This window comes from Propithecus coquereli, unplaced genomic scaffold (genome assembly GCF_000956105.1).
Source record: "Propithecus coquereli isolate 6110/MARCELLA unplaced genomic scaffold, Pcoq_1.0 Scaffold8, whole genome shotgun sequence".
Taxonomy (NCBI): domain Eukaryota; kingdom Metazoa; phylum Chordata; class Mammalia; order Primates; family Indriidae; genus Propithecus; species Propithecus coquereli.
This window is the reverse complement of record NW_012154173.1, coordinates 8,866,970-8,888,548: the sequence shown is the minus strand read 5'-3', so window position 1 is coordinate 8,888,548 and position 21,579 is coordinate 8,866,970. Positions and strand designations below refer to the sequence as shown.

The 21,579-nt window shown below is 42.2% G+C and overlaps 1 protein-coding gene across 2 annotated transcripts in view; it reads right to left on the bottom strand.

Moving 5' to 3' along the window:
• The window catches only part of JPH1 (junctophilin 1), an 80,086-nt gene extending 65,572 nt beyond the window's left edge, over positions 1 to 14,514 (bottom strand). Inside the window, exons 1-2 of one of the 2 annotated variants that reach the window (XM_012663126.1) lie at positions 14,068 to 14,514; positions 8,506 to 9,265 (exon numbers count right to left, since the gene is read on the bottom strand). In XM_012663126.1, coding sequence (XP_012518580.1) covers positions 8,506 to 9,265; positions 14,068 to 14,446 — 1,139 coding nt within the window. In that variant the 5' untranslated portion in view covers positions 14,447 to 14,514. The remainder of the gene's footprint in view (positions 1 to 8,505; positions 9,266 to 14,067) is intronic. The other variant, XM_012663127.1, reaches the window with a different exon arrangement.
• Between the last annotated feature and the right edge of the window lie 7,065 nt (positions 14,515 to 21,579).

Here is a 21,579-nt window from a genome sequence, read left to right as displayed (position 1 = left end):
CCTTGCCCTTGCTGTTTAATCAAAGTGGAGGGCCATGCCTACATGATTGAAATTCTTAAAAATGTTTTTAATGGCTTACAAGTCTGGATAACAGTGTGACCCTTCCATTTATTATGGCCTAAGACTAATTTTCATGAAATTTGTGTTTGCTTGAACCTACTTATTAGTCATTAAAATACATGCCCACCTCAATACCTCTGAATGGGTTTGGACTTTGGAGGGCTGGATGAAGAGTTTTTCAAAGAAAGATCTTTAGAATCAAGAAACCCTAAGGAGGTTTTACAAGGTTGTCATAACACAATGTGTTCTCATGTTATGTGTAATGGCCTATTACATCGTGAGTGATACAGTATCAGGGTCAAAGGACAGGAGGTGACTGTAGGAGTTTTTCTGTCTTCCCAAGTTACACCTCTGAGTGCCACTATATCCATGCCTAACCCCTTGCTTGGGGCAGGACAGAGCTGACACCTAGGTCCTCTTTCTGGTTTCAGCTGCTCCCTCTGCACACCCACACGGAGAGAATTCTCAGCGACTGCTCCTGGGCCCCCCGATACGGAGAAGCACGTCTTTCTTTAAACAGCCCAGAGAAAAATGGAAGTAGTTAGAGCAAGCTCCTTGCTTTCTACCATGGGGAACACACATTCTTTGTAAAGAAGAGAAATGTGTATTTGAAAATTGTAGGTGCAACACAAATATTATAATATAAAGGATAATAAAATATAAAAGGATGGTGGTGACCTGCTAATATACTTAAACAATATGATTATCCTATATTGTCTTCAGAATAGTACCCTGGCATAGCTTGATATAAATACAAATGCCATTTTCTTGCTCCTTTTTTTCAGTCTTAAAAAAATAAAATTCCCTGTTGACTCTGCACAGATCTGAGGCTGGAAATGGGCTGAGTTCTGACGCATGCTCACATCCATGCACAGGTGGTCAGGCTTGGTGGATTTAACTCCTTTCCTTTCGCTTATCCCTATTTGTGCTTCCCAAGCCTTCCTTCCTCACTCCATTTTTACCTCTATCCTAGTCTGGCTTCTTGGTCTTTTATCAACTTTTACTTTTGAAAATGATATTCCTAGGATCAGAACACTTTCCTAAACCTTAAAGGTATGTAGCGATTTACAGTTTACAAACCCTGGTATACCCACTCTCTCATTCAGTCCTCAAAACCACCTGCGTGAAGGGTAAGGCAAACACTAGCCCTTGTTCACCGTAACTTTTCTCGGCCTCAGCGTCTGAGTGTTTTAACCAAGTCTCTGGAATTTGTTCTTAGAAGCGCTGGTTGTGACGGTTGGAAAGGGTGACAGAGAGCCAAGGTGCAGATACGGAAGAACAGGCTGCGCAATTAAAGAAAACAACCAATGCTCTCCCCTTAGCTGTAAATTCCCACATTTTTAGGCGGTTTTTCCCTAAAATTTCTTTACTTGTTTAACCACCTCTTCATTAAAATGACTTCCAAGGCATCAGAAGAATTTCTCCTTCCTGCAAAAATTACTTGTGATAGTAACTGAAAATTAACCAGAGATTGAGTAGAAGAAACAAAAAACTCCATGGAAAAGGTAATCTAAAATTGCTTTTTAAAAATATAATATAACCATTATCATTACCGAAAAGAAATACAGTATGTAAACTATTCATTTTAATTTGCAGAAGAGAAAGGGTATCCTTTTGCCCAACAGAATTGAAGAATTTCAAAAGCGCTGGCCCTTCACAATAACTTGGCAGAGAATGAACTTTCTCCTAAAATTGGTAGTAGTCAGTTTAATTTGGAACTATAATGTGCACTGACTCATGGTTGACTTTGGGTTTTAATTACTAATAAATGAAGTACGAATTAAGTCAAACAGTCTTGTGAAGGGCTGTTCTATCTATCCCTGCCAGCTTTATGTGGTAAATTGAATATTATTTGAGCCTAAGAAAAATGACTCATTTTAAAATTGGAAGGACAAGAAAAAACTTTCAAAAGGAAACAACAACAGCTGAACATTCAGTAAACTTAGATCTTTAAAAGACAATATGGGCCGGGCGCGGTGGCTCACCCCTGTAATCCTAGCTCTCTGGGAGGCCAAGGCGGGCGGATCGTTTGAGCTCAGGAGTTCGAAACCAGCCTGAGCAAGAGCGAGACCCCGTCTCTACTAAAAATAGAAAGAAATTCATTGGACAACTAAAAATATATAGAAAAAACTAGCCGGGCATGGTGGTGCATGCCTGTAGTCCCAGCTACTCGGGAGGCTGAGGCAAGAGGATTGCTTGAGCCCAGGAGTTTGAGGTTGCTGTGAGCTAGGATGACGCCACAGCACTCTAGCCGGGGCAACACAGTGAGACTCTGTCTCAAAAAAAAAAAAAAAAAAAGACAATACGCTCTCATGTTCTGACTTATTACATGGTTTGGTGATGGTGAATGTGTATGCTGAGCCACTGTCACTAGGGTTAATATAAGCTGACTTCCTGGTGTTTCCTTATCTGCAAGGGACTCCTTTGTATGTATCACTGAACCAGCTTAATACCTGTAAGAGTGGAGGTAACAGTCTGGCTTAACCGAAGCTCCCATTCCCTGGTCATGCCTTGTAACGCTTTGACTTACCTAAGGGAAAGAGTACTGTAGCACACACTTGTGTTTTCTACACATCCTTGACTACTGTCAGACTACAGCATGATGAATTATTAGAGCTCAGTTTCCGTCCTTAAAACTGTGGTTTTTAAATGCCCAGCAAAATGAAATTGGAAGCACTGGTAGTGTTCATACCCTAAGTTGTGAGGAGTTAACTCATTCATTCATCAAGTATTTACTAGAGCACTTCCTAACGTGCCCTGATCCAAGCTCACTGCTGGGTTTACAACAGTGAGCAAAGCTGCTTTCGGGGTCGGTCCATCTTTCCCAATCCAGTTGGAGAGAGAGATACTCAACAAACATTCTGAAACATAATCACGATTTAGACTGGTGGGGGGATTTAATTTAGATTGAGGGGGATAGAAGTAGGGTAGGAGGGAGTGGAGTGAAGGAACCTTCCATGAACAGGAGACTTTATGCTCAAACCCGAGTGAGGACTAAGCAGTGAGCCAGGCAAGGGCACCAGGCAGAGGGAAGGGAAGAGCCGAGACCTTCCTCCCAAGTGAAAGCAAGAAAGCAAGCTGGCGTGGCTGAACCAATCTGAGCATGGAGGAGGCGGGAAGACTGGTATGAAACTGTGATATATCTTTTTTTAAAGCAAAGTATGGGAAGTAGTTTTAAAAAATCCTACAGGAAAATTATGTATCATATTAATATTTTAGTCCAAAACTACCAAACATGGAGTCCAATCTCTAGTTCTGGGCTGGGCAGCAGAGGACTCCCTCTTATGCTACCTGCCTACGTGCCGCTGTGGTCACCTGAAGCGGCACTAATGGTCAGGGAGAGGTTGGCAAGAGCAGCAGCACAGTCCCACACGACTGGCTGGCCTGCCCTGACCACTGACCCTTCACAGCAGTGCTGGGAGCCTACCGGGGCACACACCAGCTGCAGTGAGGTTCCCGCAGAGTCATTGAAAGTCTGCAGAATGGAACAGTTACTACTAACTCACCTGCTAACTTTCTCACTTTACAGTCTTTCTTCTCATCTGTCTGATACAACAAAGCCAGAAGTACAAGCTTGGGATTTAGGCCGGCTCTCTTCCATCCCTCCTACTATAAGTCTTGCATCCTCATAATAATTATTTCTTCTAAGCCTCAGATCATACAAAGCTCTGTTTTTCCTGCACCGGTTCCTAAGTGACCTGTTCATTTCCATGCAAGTCGGGTTCTGTACGGGTCACTTCTTACTGGCTATCTCAACCAAATGCCTTGCCATAAAACTCTTCCTTAAAACATTTTTCACAAGGAACAGTGACTTCTTTGAACATCTCACTTAAGGAATTATTAGAGACAAGAGTCGAAGGGGTAAAAATTGACCAAGTGAGAAATATAACTGAAATGACAGAGACTGAAGAACTTACTGGAGGTAAGAGCTAAAGGAATAAAAAACGAACACCTAAGAAACAGAATGGAAACAACAGAGACAGCAGGGCGACCTTGGGCAGGGCCTCACTTCTGCCTCTGTGTGAGGGGCTTGGACCAGATGTTCTCCTGTAGCCCTTCCAGATCTGAGATTGGGGATCTTTAGTATTCTCTAACAAAACAGATTCTGCCTATTATATAATATTTTCTGGGAAGTAAATTCAGCATATGAGGAGGGGCATTCTAGTTATGTGTCTCTGTACGGCATTCCTGTGACTCAAAAGAGAGTCTGATTGGCCAAGTTCCTACCCAGGGTAAAGACTGATGCAAGAAAGACCAGGAGGCCTGGGCTTGGGTACTGGATTCTCCCCAGTCCCAACATCTGTCTGTCAGAGCAGTGTCTTCATCTACAAAGCAGAGCGGCTGGGATTCCAGGACTAGAAACTGTCTATCAGCCACTGCACGGAGCGGCCTCACAGCAACTGGTAGGTACGCTTATTTCTTGGACTATGCGGAGTCGCTCTCTTCCTCTTTCACGTATCTTAAAAAACAAGGTTGAGACCTTTTCTCAGCCCCAGATGATGATTTTTACCCTCAGGACCAAGGCAAAAGGGAAATAAAATTTTGCTAAATCTTACAAATATAGTACTTTTTCGATCAGAACAGAGACCTAAAAAAAAGTTCTAGGAGTAAATTATTAGCTTCTTTCACGGTCTTGACTCTTTAAGTGCTAACCTGCTAATGAACTATCTGTGTTATCTACTACTGTTATGTCACCCCCATATTCCCTGACCTATCAGAATTCAACAGGGGCCCATAATAAGCTTTTCAAAACAAGCTTCCTGTGTGTTTCTCTCCCTCTTTAGAGAAACAAAGCAAAGGTCCACAGATCTACCGTATTTTCTTGAATTTTGGGGACAAAAATGATTGTTTCTGTGTCTCCTGGAGACATTATTGGATGATATAATTATTTTCCCTCAGAGCCAACTTGAGGCTTTGTTCTAAGATAGAACAGGGAGACAGTACAAAGGCAGGTCCATTTCTCTGGAACTTATGAAACAAACACAAGTCTCTAAAGCAAAGAAATAACAGAGACAGCACGGTGATTAGGTGGACAAACTGAATGGCTGATAACTATTAACTGATCATCTCCCTTTGTTGATAGCAGCAGCTGCCAGGAGTCTCAGTTTTTAGTTCTTACTCTGCCATTACCAGACTGGGTTGGGAGCAGTATCACTGTATGTTCTTAAATTTTCAATATTTTTATTTTTAAATTTTTATTTATTTATTTTTTGAGACAGAGTCTTGCTCTGTCCCCCAAGCTAGAGCACAGCAGTGTCAACTTGGCTCACGGCAACCTCAAACTCCTGGGCTCAAGCGACCCTCCTTGCCTCAGCCTCCCAAGTAGCTTGGACTACAGGCATGCGCCACCACACCTGGCCAATAATAGTTTTAAAAACATTAATAACAGCAACTCTAGAGGGGCCAGGAAGGACTGTGCGGATACTCTGGTGTTATAAAGAACCACAGTTTATGACAATAACATAGCTAGAAGTCCTTTGTCCCAGGTGGCAATCTCTAAAACCTTACTAAGATCTTTTCTTCTCTTTATTTTTTTGAAAAAGTTTTTGAAAGACTGTGAACTCTAAACTCAGAACTATTATTAAGGGAATGTCAGTCTTTCAGTTATTTTCTCCAAAAACAAGCTGCAAAGCTCTACCATCTGAAGTATTCATTGTATCAAGGAATCTGCAAAGGGGACTAAAACAGTGAAAGTACATAAAATACAAAAGGTTAATGGAATTTTTTATTTGTAATTTGTCTATTGTGATATCCAAACTATTTTTTGGGAACACATAGCACGAGAACTACTTTTAACAAATTTTTAAACGCACGATATAGTATTGTTAACTATAGGCACAGTGCTGCACGGCAGATCTCTAGACCTTACACATCTTGTATAACCGAAACTTTATACCTGTTGAATGACAACTCCCCATTTCACCCTCTCTCCAGCTCCTGGCAACCACCATTTTACTCTTTCTATGAGTTTGACCATTTTATTTTATTTTATTTTTTTAGACAGAGTCTTGCTCTGTTGCCTAGGCTAGAGTGCTGTGGCGTCAACCTAGCTCACAGCTACCTCAAACTCCTGGGCTCAAGCAATCCTTCTGCCCCAGCCTCCCGAGTAGCTGGGACTACAGGCATGCACCACCATGCCCGGCTAATATTTTCTATATATTTTTAGTTGTCCAACTAATTTCTTTCTATTTTTAGTAGAGACGGGGTCTCACCCTTGCTCAGGCTGGTCTTGAACTCCTGACCTTGAGCGATCCTCCTGCCTCGGCCTCCCAGAAGTGCTAGGATTACAGGCGTGAGCCACTGCGCCCGGCCAGAGTTTGACCATTTTAGATAAGTCATCTAAGTGGGCTCGTGCAATATTTATTTCTCAATGACTGGCTTATTTCACTTAGCATAACGAATTGAATGTTTTTTTAAAAATACCTTAGTGAAATCTTTATGAAGTAGTTAACTGGCTAAAAATATAAGGTCGTAAGCTAAAGATTTCTTGATTATAACTATATGATATAGTACTCCCAAACTACATAATACTACCTTTGAAAGACTTTCAACAGAGAGAACGTGGCTAGAACTTGGGTAAGAATGTTATGGCACTAGTGTAATCACAGGAATCACTAAGTCCCCTTCTGTTATGTAGATTCCTCCAATGTAAACTAATCATAAAAGCCAATAATTAGAATAAATCATTTGTTAGAGTGTTCTGCACAGGTTTATTTTTCACCTGCCAAGACTGAACTGCCTCTAATATATCACTAAGTTATAAGATGAAAATAAAATGGAAGAATCCAAGCATGCATTTAAAACTAGAGGCTAGGGCCAACAAAAGGTACATTGCTAGCTGTAAAAGCCAGCCAGCAAGATTAGCTGTGCCAAGTACCCTACCTACAAGCAAACAGAAAAGCAAAGTAGACCCAATGTTAGGTGATCAGCAAAAACTATGATCTAAAATAAAAGATGCTCGGTAGGGAAGAGAGGAGAGAGAAAGATTCTTCATGAAAGTTTGTGCTTATTAATAAGAAATATTAACTTTAAAATAGGATTAGTTTGGGGTAAAGATGAAAACTTTGAGGACTTTTAACATAATATATATCTAAAAAATGCAAAAATTGTGACCTCTTTTATTTAGTATCCATATTTACATTATTTTTCTTAACAGGAGCATTAAAAAAAAAAAACTCTAGAAGTCTGGAAGTATTCAGTCGAACCATAGGAAATCGCCATTTTTTTGGACATTAAAAACTTCAAATATTGGAAATTTCATATGGCTCAACAAAAAAAGTGGGGTTTCTTAATTCAATACTAAGACAAAAGCCCAGAGACATGCTAATATTTTGTGGTTTCAAAAGGAGGTTTACTTCTGTAGAAGAGTATTACTGAAGCAGGAACAGGATTTTTAATATTCTATGCTAAATTTATGCCTCCAGTCACACAAAACTATGGCCAGTCAGTATCCACTTAAGCCTAAAAATAAAATTTTCCATTTATAACTAGCCCTTTTTCCTTTTTGTCTAACCTATGATATCCATTCCTAATAGATTTCTCTATCCCTCTTACTGGATCCCTGAGACCAGCTATTTAATGGTAAAAACTCAAACACACAGTCCTTCTGTGCCCACATACACCCCACTTGTCGATCTATTATTCGCCCGCTTTCTCCTACTCATGCCAGCCCTTCTCCACTGCTCTTCTTTCTTCCAACCTTGGCACATTGAGAGTCCCATCTGTCCATGTCAGGTTCCCTCCACCTCTTTCCTTTTAATATACCAATGATCTAATCTCTCCTGCATAGAATGTGATGGTTCTTGTGAGCCTTAGTCTCTTTGCCTTTCCCATGTAGACAAGCTCTGTTGTTTCGAACATGACATGTTAGATTTTGTCATGTTAACTTACCATGCTTGCCATATCTAGATCTTGGTGGCTGTCTCTAAACCAATTTCACCTATAAGACTTCAGTAAGCAGAATCTTAATTTTATAAATTAGGATAATTTTATAGGGGGAGAGGTACACACCTCCAACTTAAATATTAGAATAAAGGTACACCTCTATACTAGGTATGTTTCCATGTGGATTGACACTTTCTTTCTGGTACGCAAAACACAGCGCTCTCCGTGGCAGCGTTTCAGAGGTCCTTCTTTAAAACATGTAACTTCCCGGACTCAGGAAGATGCGCACATAGTCTGAGCGAACTCCATCAAGTTATTAATTAGGAAAAGTAATTTAGAACAAGAAGGGGAGCTCGATATGCCTTCAACATTTTTTGATGAAAGTTTCAGAACACTACAAGCGCATTTCTACCTCTCATTCTATGAGGCTTAATTATTTTCCACCTTTGATTTTTTTGGCAGTTGTAGAACCCATTTGGTGATGTCACCAGCAGACCGATAGATATAATTTTTGATATTACATTGTTCTGAACGACCCAGCAAACCCCAATATTTACATACCTTGAATTTGCTATTTCCACTTTGGTTCTCGCCATGGCCGCTGCCCTTTGCGCGCCTTCAATCGCTCTGTCCACCTTCTCCCTAGTTTTTGTATTTCTTATTGGTATAAGCTGCTTCCTTATTCCACGGACCAGAATATTATTTTTGTATTTTCCCTCTTCCTTGGAGCCGTCAGGAAACACGGTACAGCCATATCCATGCCTCTTGTTATTTGCCCACTCGCCTTCGTACTTCATGCCATTGGAGCGCTCGCTAACGCCGAAACCATTGCGCTTGTCGTTCTTCCACTCGCCCATGTAGGTTTCCGTGGTGGTGGCGTCCACGTGGTCTTCCACCGGGCAAAAATCACAATCTACGTCGCCGAAGCTGATTGTAGAGTTGGCATCGCTGGAACTAATTCTGCTCATGGCCGCGTCGCTGCGGACCGAGCTGCGCTTGCTGGAGATGGAAGACTTGGATTCGGACTTGCGGAGTTTCATGCTTCCGAGGAGGGAGCCCCTTCGGAAGAGGCCGCCCTTCTTCTTGCCTGTGAGCTCGGCATCGGCGTGGAAGTTGAGGACGAAGCCCCCGCGGGTGCCGGCCGGGCTGTCGGCGGCAGCTGCGGCGTCGTGGAGCACGCTGCCATTGCTCTGCTCGCTGCGCAGCGAGGCCAGCGAGGTGCGCAGCGGGGAGCGGATCACCGTGGCCATGCCATAGGGCACGCTCTGGCGCACACCATAGCCATGCCGCATGCCTCCGGCCCACTGGCCCTGGTAGGTACCTTGGAGAGACCGCAAAAAAACACAGCATGAGTTGGGAGCCGAAGCGGTGGATCGCCTGCAACCAGCCCGTGCGCACTGGGAGAAGCCGTGCGCAGGGCAGGCAGGCCCAAGGTCAAATCCCACACATTCTCAAGTCAACCCTAGGGCATACTCTGCATCCACCTGTGAATCCCTGCCTGTAATTTTGGGTCTAAGGTTTTAATGCAATTGTTTAAAATTTTCCAATGGTGTGTGATAACTTTTGCTTTTCATTTAAAAACTTATATGAACGTTTAATGTCTACATTCTCTTTATGGATTTCCTAGCCTCCACCACTCCACTGTGAATCACATCACAGACTAAAAGCACCCTGAGGGTAGGAATTACTTCATAAGAGAACACAAAATTCCCAAACTCATGCTTTTGTGTCCTGTGGTCTGCGGGAATTGGTGTTCGTGGGTTGAGGGTGTTTGATGACTGTGTTTATAGTAAACAGCTATGGTGGCTGAAAAGAGTACACCCTCTACCCCCAGAAAAACTGAGATAAGTCCAGATGAAACCTTCCACTCTTACCGTTTTGGACTTCATCTCAAACAAAGGTGTGTTTGACAGTTTCCATCACACTTTGTTGATACCAAATTACTTTTTCAACAAATATTATGCCTTTTCGGGAATATGATAATCTCTAATCCAAAGCATTTATTCTCAGTATGTTTTTCTACTAAATAAGCAAAGATATTTTAAAAATAACCTGGTATAGGTTTTTAAATCATCTTAGGAGGAAATGAATGTTAAATTAGGGAATTTAGAAGTTTCTTTTCAAAATCAAGGCCATTTCCTTTCATTAAAGGCAAATTTTAAATGACAGTATCTCTCAAAAGAAGCTATCTGGAAATTTTAAAATGTAATTACTTCTCTGTTATTCATAACAATTCATAATGTCGCAGAAAATACATCATTACTCTGTCTTGACCTTTACCTATTTCTGATTATATAGAGCTACCCTGCAGTTACACTGCATTTTATATTTCCATGCACAAATTTCTATTGTGTGGCATCCATTTATTTTTAAAATACTGAACAATAATGCTAGTTGTTTTATATCATTCTATTAAAAAGGACTGATTATTTGAAAAATTAAAACCATACTGACTGCCAAACCAAAAGTTTGACCAATTTGAAGACTATCTTCTCTTTCTGTTAATTCTGCCATATTTACATCACATAGACAATAGCAGGGCAATAGTAAAATACTAAGAGGGTCTGGATAGATGTGAAGTCTTAACCTGACATCTATGAACTTTTGAGGAGGAAAGTGAACCACAGATTTCTCAAAAGGATTAATCTAAGAAGAAATAGTCATATAAAACATTTCAGGTTAAAAGCTTCCTGCTGAATTTCAGCCATCACCAAAATATACCACCTCAACAGGAAAGGGAATAGAATTATTAGGAAATTTCAACTTTTGACTTTTCCTTTGCCTATACATATAAAATATAAATTCTAGGATACAAGTTATACAACTTGACTTGCACATACTAAAATAAACCACCTTATTTTTAATATTTCCTTTGGTTAAATAAACACTATAATCATACCCTTCTAATTTTTCTATATAATGACAAGTTAATTTTGCTAGAACAAGTTGCAGAGATGGTGTTTGATATCAATAAGTATTTGCACTTTTTAAACACAACCATACCATCTTGGTAAATGTTTAACACTAACGGAAAATTAACAGCTAGTTTCCTTAAACTGATATTTCCAAAAATAAGACTCGTATTTAGAATTTCCAAAGAAGTATTGCTTGAAAATCCAAGCTAAGGCAACAGCAATAATTAGAAAGTTTAAGTCTCTGCTCAACTGTCAAATAGGGAAGGGAGGGGGACAACAGCATTGGCCACATTCCTCTCCCATTTTATGAAATCGCAGTATATGAAAGAATTCCTCCATGGAATTGCTAGAAACCAATTTACAAATTGTTAGTAGTTCATCTGAAATTTAAAATAGGTTTAGTTTAGTCAATGAACCTAGAAAAAAAGGGCCTATTTCTTCATGAAGCAGGTGGGTTCCAACTTCTCCCTGCTGCTCAAATAAAGTTCTAATTAGCACCTCGATTCCTAAAATATAGATGTGTATTTCACAAGTATAAAAATTATTTTTTACCAGTTTTAAGTTGTGTTCATTTGGGAGCTAACTTTTTAGATCTAGCCATTTTAACTACACAATCTTGCAGTGGAAGGCATCCAGTTAGGAATGAGTTTCAGTCAAATTTGCACTGCACTATGCCAAACTTAAGTTTATATGCTACGAATGGGTATGCATCTAGTTAACAAAACATTGTGTCCTCCCAGATGTTTTCAATAGTTTTATGACAGGTAAAAAAAACAAAGTATTAGCAGATCAGAATTTGCACAAAAAATTCTGGGCACCTAGACTTGAATTTCATGAGTTTGGTACTAACTTATTCAGAGGGTTTCTATTTCAACAACACTTCACACAGAAGTCACTAATAAACTGATACTTTTCATATGGAATTACTACTTCCTTCCTCCTCCAGTTTAATGTCACCACAAAATACATGGAATTAGATTTTCCTTGAATTCGATATAGAGTATACAGGAGTGGACATGTGGTGGTACAGAGAGTGGAGACAAACAAGCTCTTTAGTGAAGATAAGAAAAGCGATTTTCCTATTTTGGCCAAAACCTTTGTATGAAATAAGTTATAGTAATATACTTGCATTTAGACTCCCCTTTTATGATTAAGGACTTTCTAATGAAATGAAGTAACATATGAAAGAAAGCAGAAAACCAAGTAGCAGAGTAGACTTTCAATAGTGATTTTTAAGAGTTTTTCCCCTTACTAGTTGCAGCATATTAGATTTTGGGGCAGGAGGGTAGAAAAAGAAAACCACAGTACTATGGTGACGCCAAATTTTAACTTTAATTTTTAAAAGTTCATTTTAAAACAGAGGGCAGATTATTCATAAAGTCATCCTGGATATTTATTTGGGCTTCTACAACATGTACATAGACAGCCTTTACTGTGCTATATATATTTTGATTACTAGGTATAATGAATACTCTAAACCAAGAGAGTTTGTTTAATGAGTAGTAACTTTAAAAGACGACTATTTTTAACCTTTCAAAACTGAAGTGAGAGAACTATCCAGGGCCTTCTTTAAAGGTTATAAAATAAGGCACATATTTAAAGAATAAATTATGCGTTCCACTTTTGAGCATGGAATTTAGTTATATACTAGAGCTGGGGCCTCCAATAAAATCCAGTCACACACAAGCTAACATATTTATAAGGCTGTCAACCAAGGCACTTTATGCCCATCCAGAACATTTAAGGGCTCTAATTAACCACTGTGGAACTTGGGACTCACAGAACCCATAGAAAAGTATTAGAGAAAGTTTTTTTTTTTCTTTTACTCCATGAGAACCGTATCTTTTATTTATACTGTAGGATTAAAAGATGTCCTTTTTAGCAAGTCCTACCATTCTGCAGTTTTGCATTTGAAACACAGCCGGAATGTTCTGAGTAAGTGAAGTGTACAAATTGTATAAGCTTTTATATAAGCAATGGCATAACTGGGGTTGCAGTGGGCTGGAGAAACTTTTAATTGGATCCCTTTAATATCCTCCAACTCTGAGCTGCTTAATTCCAAAAGGTGACATCGCCTCCTACAACCCTTTTCAATTAAATGTGATTATGTTTATTATCAGAAAATGTACTTTGCCAAAGCATAAACCATTCATCTCTTGGCTTATTATATAAGGAAATTGATCAGGTTTTGACACCTGTTTCAAGGATGTATACTTTTCCTAATAAAAAAAGGAATTTCTGTTCTATTTATATACATAATTTCTTTTCCAAATATTGTTAAATATTAAAATAAGATGATTTTTGTGCACAGCCAGGCACATTTTAGTACGTCATACACCTTAATGCAAATTGGCGTTTCAGTACTGCCATTCTCAGTACTGTAGCTACTAACTTAGCTGCTACGGGAACATACCTTTCAATTGTTTTAAAAAAATAGTACACATTATTGCCCATTTCAAAAATATTTTCCTAATAATTTATACAAAAGTCTCCAGGTCAGCAAAGACTGCTATTCGTTTGATCGAAAACCAATACTTTAAGGAACCGAATGAAAACTAGGAACTCACGCCCTCTGAATCCCACCTGCATCAGGTGGCCTCTCCGCTTCCATAACTAGGACGTTTCCAAATGCGCCCCTAAATATGGTATAATTCCCCAACATCCTAGTTACGGGGTTCTGGCTTCTATCTTTAGGCTACTAGAGGACCAGAAGCGAAATACGACTCCACGTGAAACCAATCCGGGGAGCGGTCAGCATCGACCGCCGGCCTCACAAGCCCAGGGCGTTCGCTCTAACTCCTCGGGAGTGGCGATTTCAAACTCGGCCGGGAGAGGGAGGGATCAGGAACGTAATGTGACGGGCTCAAGTGACAGCGTCCTCTCTCCAGCCCAACCCTCCCGGGCGGCGCTCCCTCTTGGTGGCAGTGCAGCGCTGGCGCCGGCCAGGTATATTCACGCCTCGCTCCCCCGGGTGTGGACACACCGCCCGCTTCCAGAACAGGGTCAGCTCAAACCCTCGCGCCACCGGTCCCGTCCCAACGCACCCTCTGGGGGAGGGAGGGCGCGGGAGGTGGGTGGGAAGCTTCCCCAGGTGTTTTGGCGGGTTTCCGGACACGTGCGCCTCGCGTCCTCCCCGTTTCCCCACAGGCTGGGCAAAGCCCACCGCACCAGCCCGCGGGGCGGCCGCGCCGCCTGCGACGCCGCTCACCTCCGTCCCCGTAGGTCTCCACGCCGTACCCGTCCTGCAGCCCGTTACTCCAGGTACCCTCGTAGCGAGCGGGGGTGCATAGGCTCTGCCGGACCCCGTAGCGCCCCTTGAAACCATGTGACCACTCCCCCCGGTACATCCACTTGCCCTTCGTCTCCACCCCCAGCCCGTGCCGCTTGCCCTGCGCCCAGTATCCCTGGTAGGTGTTGCCGCTGGGCCAGGTGTAGCCTCCGACCACCTCGAAGCCGTGCGACCAGGAGCCCGAGTACTCGCCCTGGCCCTTGGGCCCCGTGCAGATGCCATGCCCGTGCGCCTTGCCCTCCTCCCAGCCGCCGCAATAGGTGCCGCCATCGTCGAAGTCGAACCTTCCGCCCGTCATTCGGGGGGCAGCCCCGGCGCGCTCCCCGCGGGGGCACGGACGCGGGCAGTGCTGGGCACGGCAGGGTGTAGCTCGGGGGTGGGGGCCCGGCGGGCGAGCTCACGATAGCGCCCCGGGCAGCTCGCGCCGCCGCTCGGCTCCAGTCCGACGCCGCCCCCGTCCTCCCTCCTCTTTTGCCGCCGCCACCGCCGCCTTCCTCCTCCTCCTCCTCCTCCGCCGCCGCCGCCGCCCCGGCCAGCGCCGCGCGCGAGAGGACAGCCCAGGCTCCTGAGCGGACCTTCAGCTGCTCCCGCCCGCCCACGTGAGCCGGGCACCGCCCCGCGCCCGCCCCTCGTCCCCTCCCCGGGGCGCCGAGGCCCGGCCCCGCGGCGCTCCCGCCCCACCGGGCCCTGCCCCCAGCCCCGGGAGCTGCCGCTTCCCCGGCGGGCGGGCGCGGGGACCGGTTGGCGCGCATGTGTTCGCGCAGTGGGATGCCAGTGGGAGGGCGAGTGTACCCTGGGCCGCGCGACAATCCCTGCCTGTGGATGAAGGCGCGGCCGCATGTGTGGGGGCCGCTCGCGGGCGCCGGAGGCTCCTGTGTTTGTGTTTGGGGTTTTTCAATGTGGTTAAGCTCCTGTAAGTGCCGCCACGTGTGTGTTGAGGGAAAACTCATTGTATGCGTGTTTGTCTGCATGGGGTTTGTAGTTGCATTTTTCCGGCATTCCAACTTATGTACTGTTGCATTTGTCATGTTCAGCTGTCGTCATGAGTTAATATCCCCAGATATACGTATGCATGTGCTATAAATCTGCGGCAGCCTAGATTTAATTGTGCGGAATGTTCTTTTACACCTACCCATTTCAGAGCACATGTGTTTGCATTTATTTAATGAAGCTACTGGGGAGGGGAGCAATGCAGTCTGAAGAAAGCACGGAATAAGTTGGTTAGTTTTTTGTTTGTAATAATGAGGATGTTTTTAATCTGCCTTTTCAGGGGTATAGGATATTACTTTTACATTAGAACCTGCTCTCCGTCGTGCTTCATTTGTTCTTCTGAACAACCTTAGAGATTCTTCAGCCTGGAGCTGTGTACCCAGCAGTCAGACGGCTCAGTCTGTGTATGTTGTGTTAAGTGTCTGGAATGTACACCTGACACCTCTCCACTGGTATCCACGGTTTAAGAAAGTAAATAGAAGTTTTCAAGGAGGAATATGGTAAGTAAAACACTGCTCTAAACTTGAAAAGAGGCTGTGACCTACAAAACCAGGGACAAGTGTCAGCTGATTTACAGTACTTTCCTGCTACAACACTGCTTTGTTGAATTCACTTTAGACAATTCTTCTAAACTTCTAAACCTTAATTTTACCATCTCCCAAATGGGAATGACAAGATTTACCTTTCCCTTTCTATGTTAGGTAATAACCGAGTATATTGTAGGTGCAGTGACAAGCCAAAAATTAGAGATTTGGTAATAGGCAAGTTGAGTCAATATTGCCTCTGGTGAGAGCAAGTATTAGTCTCAACGTCGCCCTCAAAAAACCCATGGGAGATACTTCTTAACAAGTTCACAGCCAAAGATCTTAGGTTAGCCTTTCAAGGAAACTGCTTTGCTGGGTATTCCTGTTATTTCTTAGGCTGAGAGGCCTTTGGATGACTGGGTGAGCATCAGAAGCCATCAAAGGTTCTCTCACTGGGTATATGATAATCAGATAAAAATATAAGGACAGGTGTCAGGAAGGCAGCAGGGAAAAAGTAGACTAATCTGCACAGAAAAGCAATTGAAATTGACCTTGATTGTCTCTACCTCAGGACCGGAGTTGGCCTTTCCTGCTTATCTGGCTGAAAGACTGAAGGAAAAATCTCAGTTTACGCAGAACCAAATCACCAAAGAGAATTAGAAACCCTCATGCATGGCACTGCCCGCAGAGTTACCAGGAATAGTGCTTACCCTAGTGGCCTGAAATAATTACGCATCTCACACAGCATCTTGTCCTGGACTGGGGATTGATTTAGGCCGCTGGGAAACGAGGGCCCAAGGTTTTGAGGCTGAGCCATAATTCCATTTCTCTTATGGGATACACCAGAATCAGGAGCTACTGTAGAGAGACGCATTACCATCTATTTTGAGGTTCTGTTTGATACAAGAAACAGTGTGGTTACTCAAGCCAACATTTTTTTTTTCCTTGTCTGTTTTTAAACTGGCTTTCTTTACAGAGTAGCTTTTGTCCCTTTGCTTTGTGTGTGTGTGTGGACGCATATATGTTCTGGTTTAAGTTTTGGAAACATTTATTTCTCTTCCTAATTCTCATTCGAGCAATGAGAATATATTTTCTGGAATATATGGCACAGCAAGTTTCTGCTTTCTGTAGTGGGTAGCTGGTTCATTTATGGTAGATGGACAAAGGATGGTGTTACACACACATCTGGGTAGATTATAGGAGATTTGGGGAGGATAAAAGACATGGGCATTTATTTCTTAATCTTTTCCTCTGACTATCCCTAATAGACTCCTTCCTTAAAAGGAACCTTAATTAAAAGTGAGAATCTATTACCGGCTATCTGCTATTAAATTTTAACTAATCTCCTAACCTGACTCTTGCCATTGACTCTCTTCATGGAAGAAGGTTGGTACTGAATTTTTGGTAACTTAACAATTTTTGGCAAACTAACCATATAAGCCATGCTTCCATTTACCTACTGCCATCACAGTGGAATGTTTCCGCGGTCACATAGATGCATTTGTTAATGTAAGTGTTCAAGGTCAGTGGTAATGGTTAGAGAAGACTAGGAAGGAAAACAAGGTAGAGATGCTGAGAGTGATGGCATAGCAGATAGCAGGCACTGGAATAGTGTTTCAGTTTAATAGTCAGGGTTAGTAATGTCCTTATTTTCCCTCTCACTCTGAACCTTTGCCCTGAATAAGGGGGAGTTGAATTTAGCTTTAAGAAGGGATTAGTAAGAAGAGAATGTGAATGTTGGTTTGACAGGTGGGATGGGGGAGGCTATTAAAACCCAGGGGCCAACAACCAGTCTAGCAGTTTGTTTTCCTCCATGTGCAAAACCTAGCTATATAATAATGTATATTTCCATTCTAAAAAATTTTATAACAAATTATAAACCATTTTGAATGTGAATATGACCAGTTAACACCCTGTTGTTCGGGATGTTTTGCTTAGAATTTAATGGTGTTTTTTTAAAAAATGAAGGCGCGTTGAAAAACTTGGTGACTTCATTTTATTTACTTGTTAGAATTAGAAATTTTTAATTAAAAAATTTACAAATGACAAAAAGCTAACCTGTCAGTGTTTATTGTCTAAAGGATGTGATTCAAAGTGTGTAAAAAAAAAAAATACAACAAAAATCACTTGATTTGTGAGTCAAAATGAGTATTACTAGCTTGGTTTATAAAATAAAATAATCAAAATAATTTGAATATTTGTAATAATGCATTCATAAAAATTTAAGAAATTGGTCCATGATAAATACAAAAATTGGGAAATATGGTCACAAGCTTTGCAGGCAGCATGAAATCAGAAGAGGAAAGGAATCCCAAAATTAATGGTCTTCAGATCTTTTAAGGCCACTATTGTGTACCAAATAGCATGCTCAGGTTTTTACATGTATTAATTCCCTTATTCCTCATAATAACTCCATGGGATTAGTACTAGTAATACAACCATTTTACAGAGGGAGAAAATAAGGGTTAGGGCATTTATGTGCCTTGGTTCATTCAAGGGAGAAATGGTCTAGATGGGATTCAAACCCAGGTCTGTGTGACTCTAGAGGTGGTTCTTTATCCCTATCCTTTACTGGAGGGAGGATGAGAGCACATTGGGAGCTTTCAAATTCGGGGAGGAAGCAGTTTGGGTAGAGAGCAAAGAGAATTAAAAAAAATGGTGAGGATGACTTTTATTTCTTGTTTTTTTTTTTTTTTTTTAGAATAGCTGCCTGGGTGAATGGTAATGCTACTGTCCAGATTTTTTAAAAAATGAAAGAAGGAGAGTAAATTTAAATTACAGGGGTTGGGGAAGGTATGTTCATTTAGGAGAGGATGATCCAGAAATATATCCCAGAGGAGATGTTCAACAGGCAGTTGGGTAGTAGAGGTCAAAACTAAAAGTAAGTAAACTGATAAATAAATAATCCTCATTTTTCTCCTGTCTCTGATGGCTGTTGTTCGGTCTCTCCTTTTGAGACTTGCACTGTTCACTCAGGCCTGACGTACAACCTGGAGCTTACTTTGACCCAGCAGAAAGTAAGGTCCCGGAAGGCCAACTGAAAACTGGAACTTTACAATCCCACAGCATTCTCTCGTCATTCCCACTCTCACTGAATATACCATCAGCTCATCAAAGTCTCCTCACCTTGGATGTCCTCCCTGTCCTCCTGGCTGGCTCTTCCTTACCTACACTGCCTGGAGGCCCTAGTGAGTCATTTCCACCACACCATCCCTGGCACTCAATTTTCTTTTCGTAGTGACCTGCTGGTATACCTTCCTGCCCAGTCCCCAATCCTAAACCGCCATTTCTCATCCCCTACTCCTAGGAAGCCCCTTCTGGAGATAATCCCATCATTTACCAGTTGCCAGCCTCAGGTGGTCTCTCCACACTGCACAGCAGACCTTTCCCAGGCAAGTTCAAGATGTTTATCACTGCCCTGGAGCCCTGTCTTCTCCCACACAGAGGATGGAGCTAAGATATGGGAACACCCTCCGCTTTCCTCTCTTCAAAACTTCACACCACTTACCATTTTTTTCCTCTCTCTGCCTGCCAGCTCCCAGAAGAAGAGATATCCTTTTTCCTCCTCAAGTTATGGATCAATTCCTTCTCTCTTTTAAATATGCTTTAATTTCTTCCCTTCTAGCCAAGAAACATGCTCTGTGTCCTCCATATTGAAACAGTCCTGGATGGCTGGTCTACTTTCTTCTTAAGTCCTCTGTGTCTCTTCTTGAAGTTGCAGAGCTTGAAAGAGTACATTACATTCAAGTGTTACCTCTCCTTCTCTGATTCTTGCACCACTTGATTTGGATTCTGTCCAAAATTCACTAGTCTAGCGAAACTTGTCTAGCCATTCGGGACCTCCTGTGTGACAGATAGAATGGCGTCTCTTCAGTTCTGTCCTGCTAGTGGCAGCTGTGAATCCGATACTGCGAGCACTTACCTCCTGGGCTTCTGTGAAGTCTGTATCTCATGCTTCTCTTCTTTCTCTTCTCCTGCCCCTTTGGCTGTCTCATTCCATGTGTATTTTTCTTATCCCTTTCTAGTCTCCTTAATTAGGCTATCTGTTGTGTTTTAACTATTAGCTTCATGGTACAAGAATTTTGTATAGTTGCTGGATACTTGTTGGCTTATCTTGTACAACTAGGCAATCTTGCCCCAGAGGCTAAGAATATGATTTAGAAATAGTCTAATTCTGATACAAAAACACCAGCTGAGCCTTATTTAAATCTCAAGGGCAAATGCTTTGGTTTCTTCCTGTGACTTGTCCCTTGTGGCCCTCTGCCTGCTCTTCTTAATGGGAAAGCTCCACGTAGACCTGGACTGCACTGTGTCCAATCATGAGGCTCACAATGAGACTTAAAGAGAGTTTCAGAAAAGTCAGATTTTCTAACAATGGAAAAGGTAGTGACAGATTAGAGACTCAAAAAAAAAAGTAGTAAGCTTGAAGACAGTGGATTGAAGACCTAGTTCCTGAAGCAAACCATAGAATGTATATGTATATATATATATGTGTGTGTATGTGATTACTATCTTAGGTTTGGAGACATAAAGAAGTAATGCTCAGACCTTGCTCTTAAGGATATAAAACATCTCTAAAGACGCAGGAGATAAAAATGAAAAATAATAAAAGTACAAGGGAGACAATTACAAGTAGCCAATAAGTGCCAAATGTCCTAAGAGTTCAGAGGACAAAGTGATTTTGTTGACTGCTATGGTTGAAACTATTTTTGGGAATCACGGGCATATTGTTTAGCCTTGTGGATATGGTGGAGGTTCATCCTTCCAGACATCTATAATGGAATGATGATCTTGAGTTAAGAGGCACCCTACAGAAGGAAGGAATGAGGAGAATACATATTTATGACTGTGAGAACAGAAGAGACCTCCTGGAAAAGAGGTCCCTGGAATCTGAGGAGACATGGTGATGAGTTCATCTCTCTTATGCTACGTTTAAAATCACAATGCATTGTTCTGAAGCTGTGGCTGAAAAGGCAACTCAGTACTTGAAATTACACAAATTAGGTATGGCAAAGGAATATAAAAGCATTTTGGGGAGTGTCAGTATTAAGATGTTATCAAAAGTTATGAAAATTGATGGGATAACCTTTTCATAAAGCAGTTAAAGAAGGGAAACACACAATATTGTTGAAAGCACAACTAAGGAGTAAGTAGCTGCTAAGTGACTCATAGCTGAAGGAAAGAAAAAAGAAATCAATTATTAGACTGTAAAACAAGTGTAAATTATAATTGAGGAATGAATGGTTCTGAGAGCTCTGGAATGGAATTTGAAACAATAGCCAATAATAGAAAAGGCTTTCCTCAAACTGAATGACAATCGGCGGAGGATGTTTAATCCTTGCCAAGTGTTGTAGTCCCAGTCTGCATGTCACCTCAGCATGCACACCTCAGAGCCCTGTAGGATTCTTTAGATACTGATTGCATTCCAGATACAGCTTAAATTCCTCTTTCTTTCCTTAATCACACTGTAGCATTTTTTTCATCTCTTGCATTTCACTTACTACTTTCTTGTGGCAGGCACTTTTTAAAGCTTACTGAGACATCAGAACACCCACAAGGTGGCCCGGAGGTGCACTGCTCACATCTCCCTTCTGGAGGACCTGGGTGAGGAGGGTACTTGGCAGATGGCCTGCAGCAGCTTTGACTTCAGATCTGCTGAGATGTTCACATCAAGGCCACATTCTGCTCAGGACAACCCCTCCAAAGTGAAAGACAAACTGCTACATCTTGCGTTCTGTAATACAAAAAAGGGAACAGAACACCGGGTAGGCTTCTTTGGTGGCAACCCATTCCACCCTTAGAAACTGCTCCAGCCTATATGCTGGGTCACAGGGAAGGGAGGCTGCCAGCTTTGAGAGGGCTCAGAGCGGGAGAGGGTTTTGCTAGAGGCCCAGGTTGTAATGCCAGCAAGCCCTTC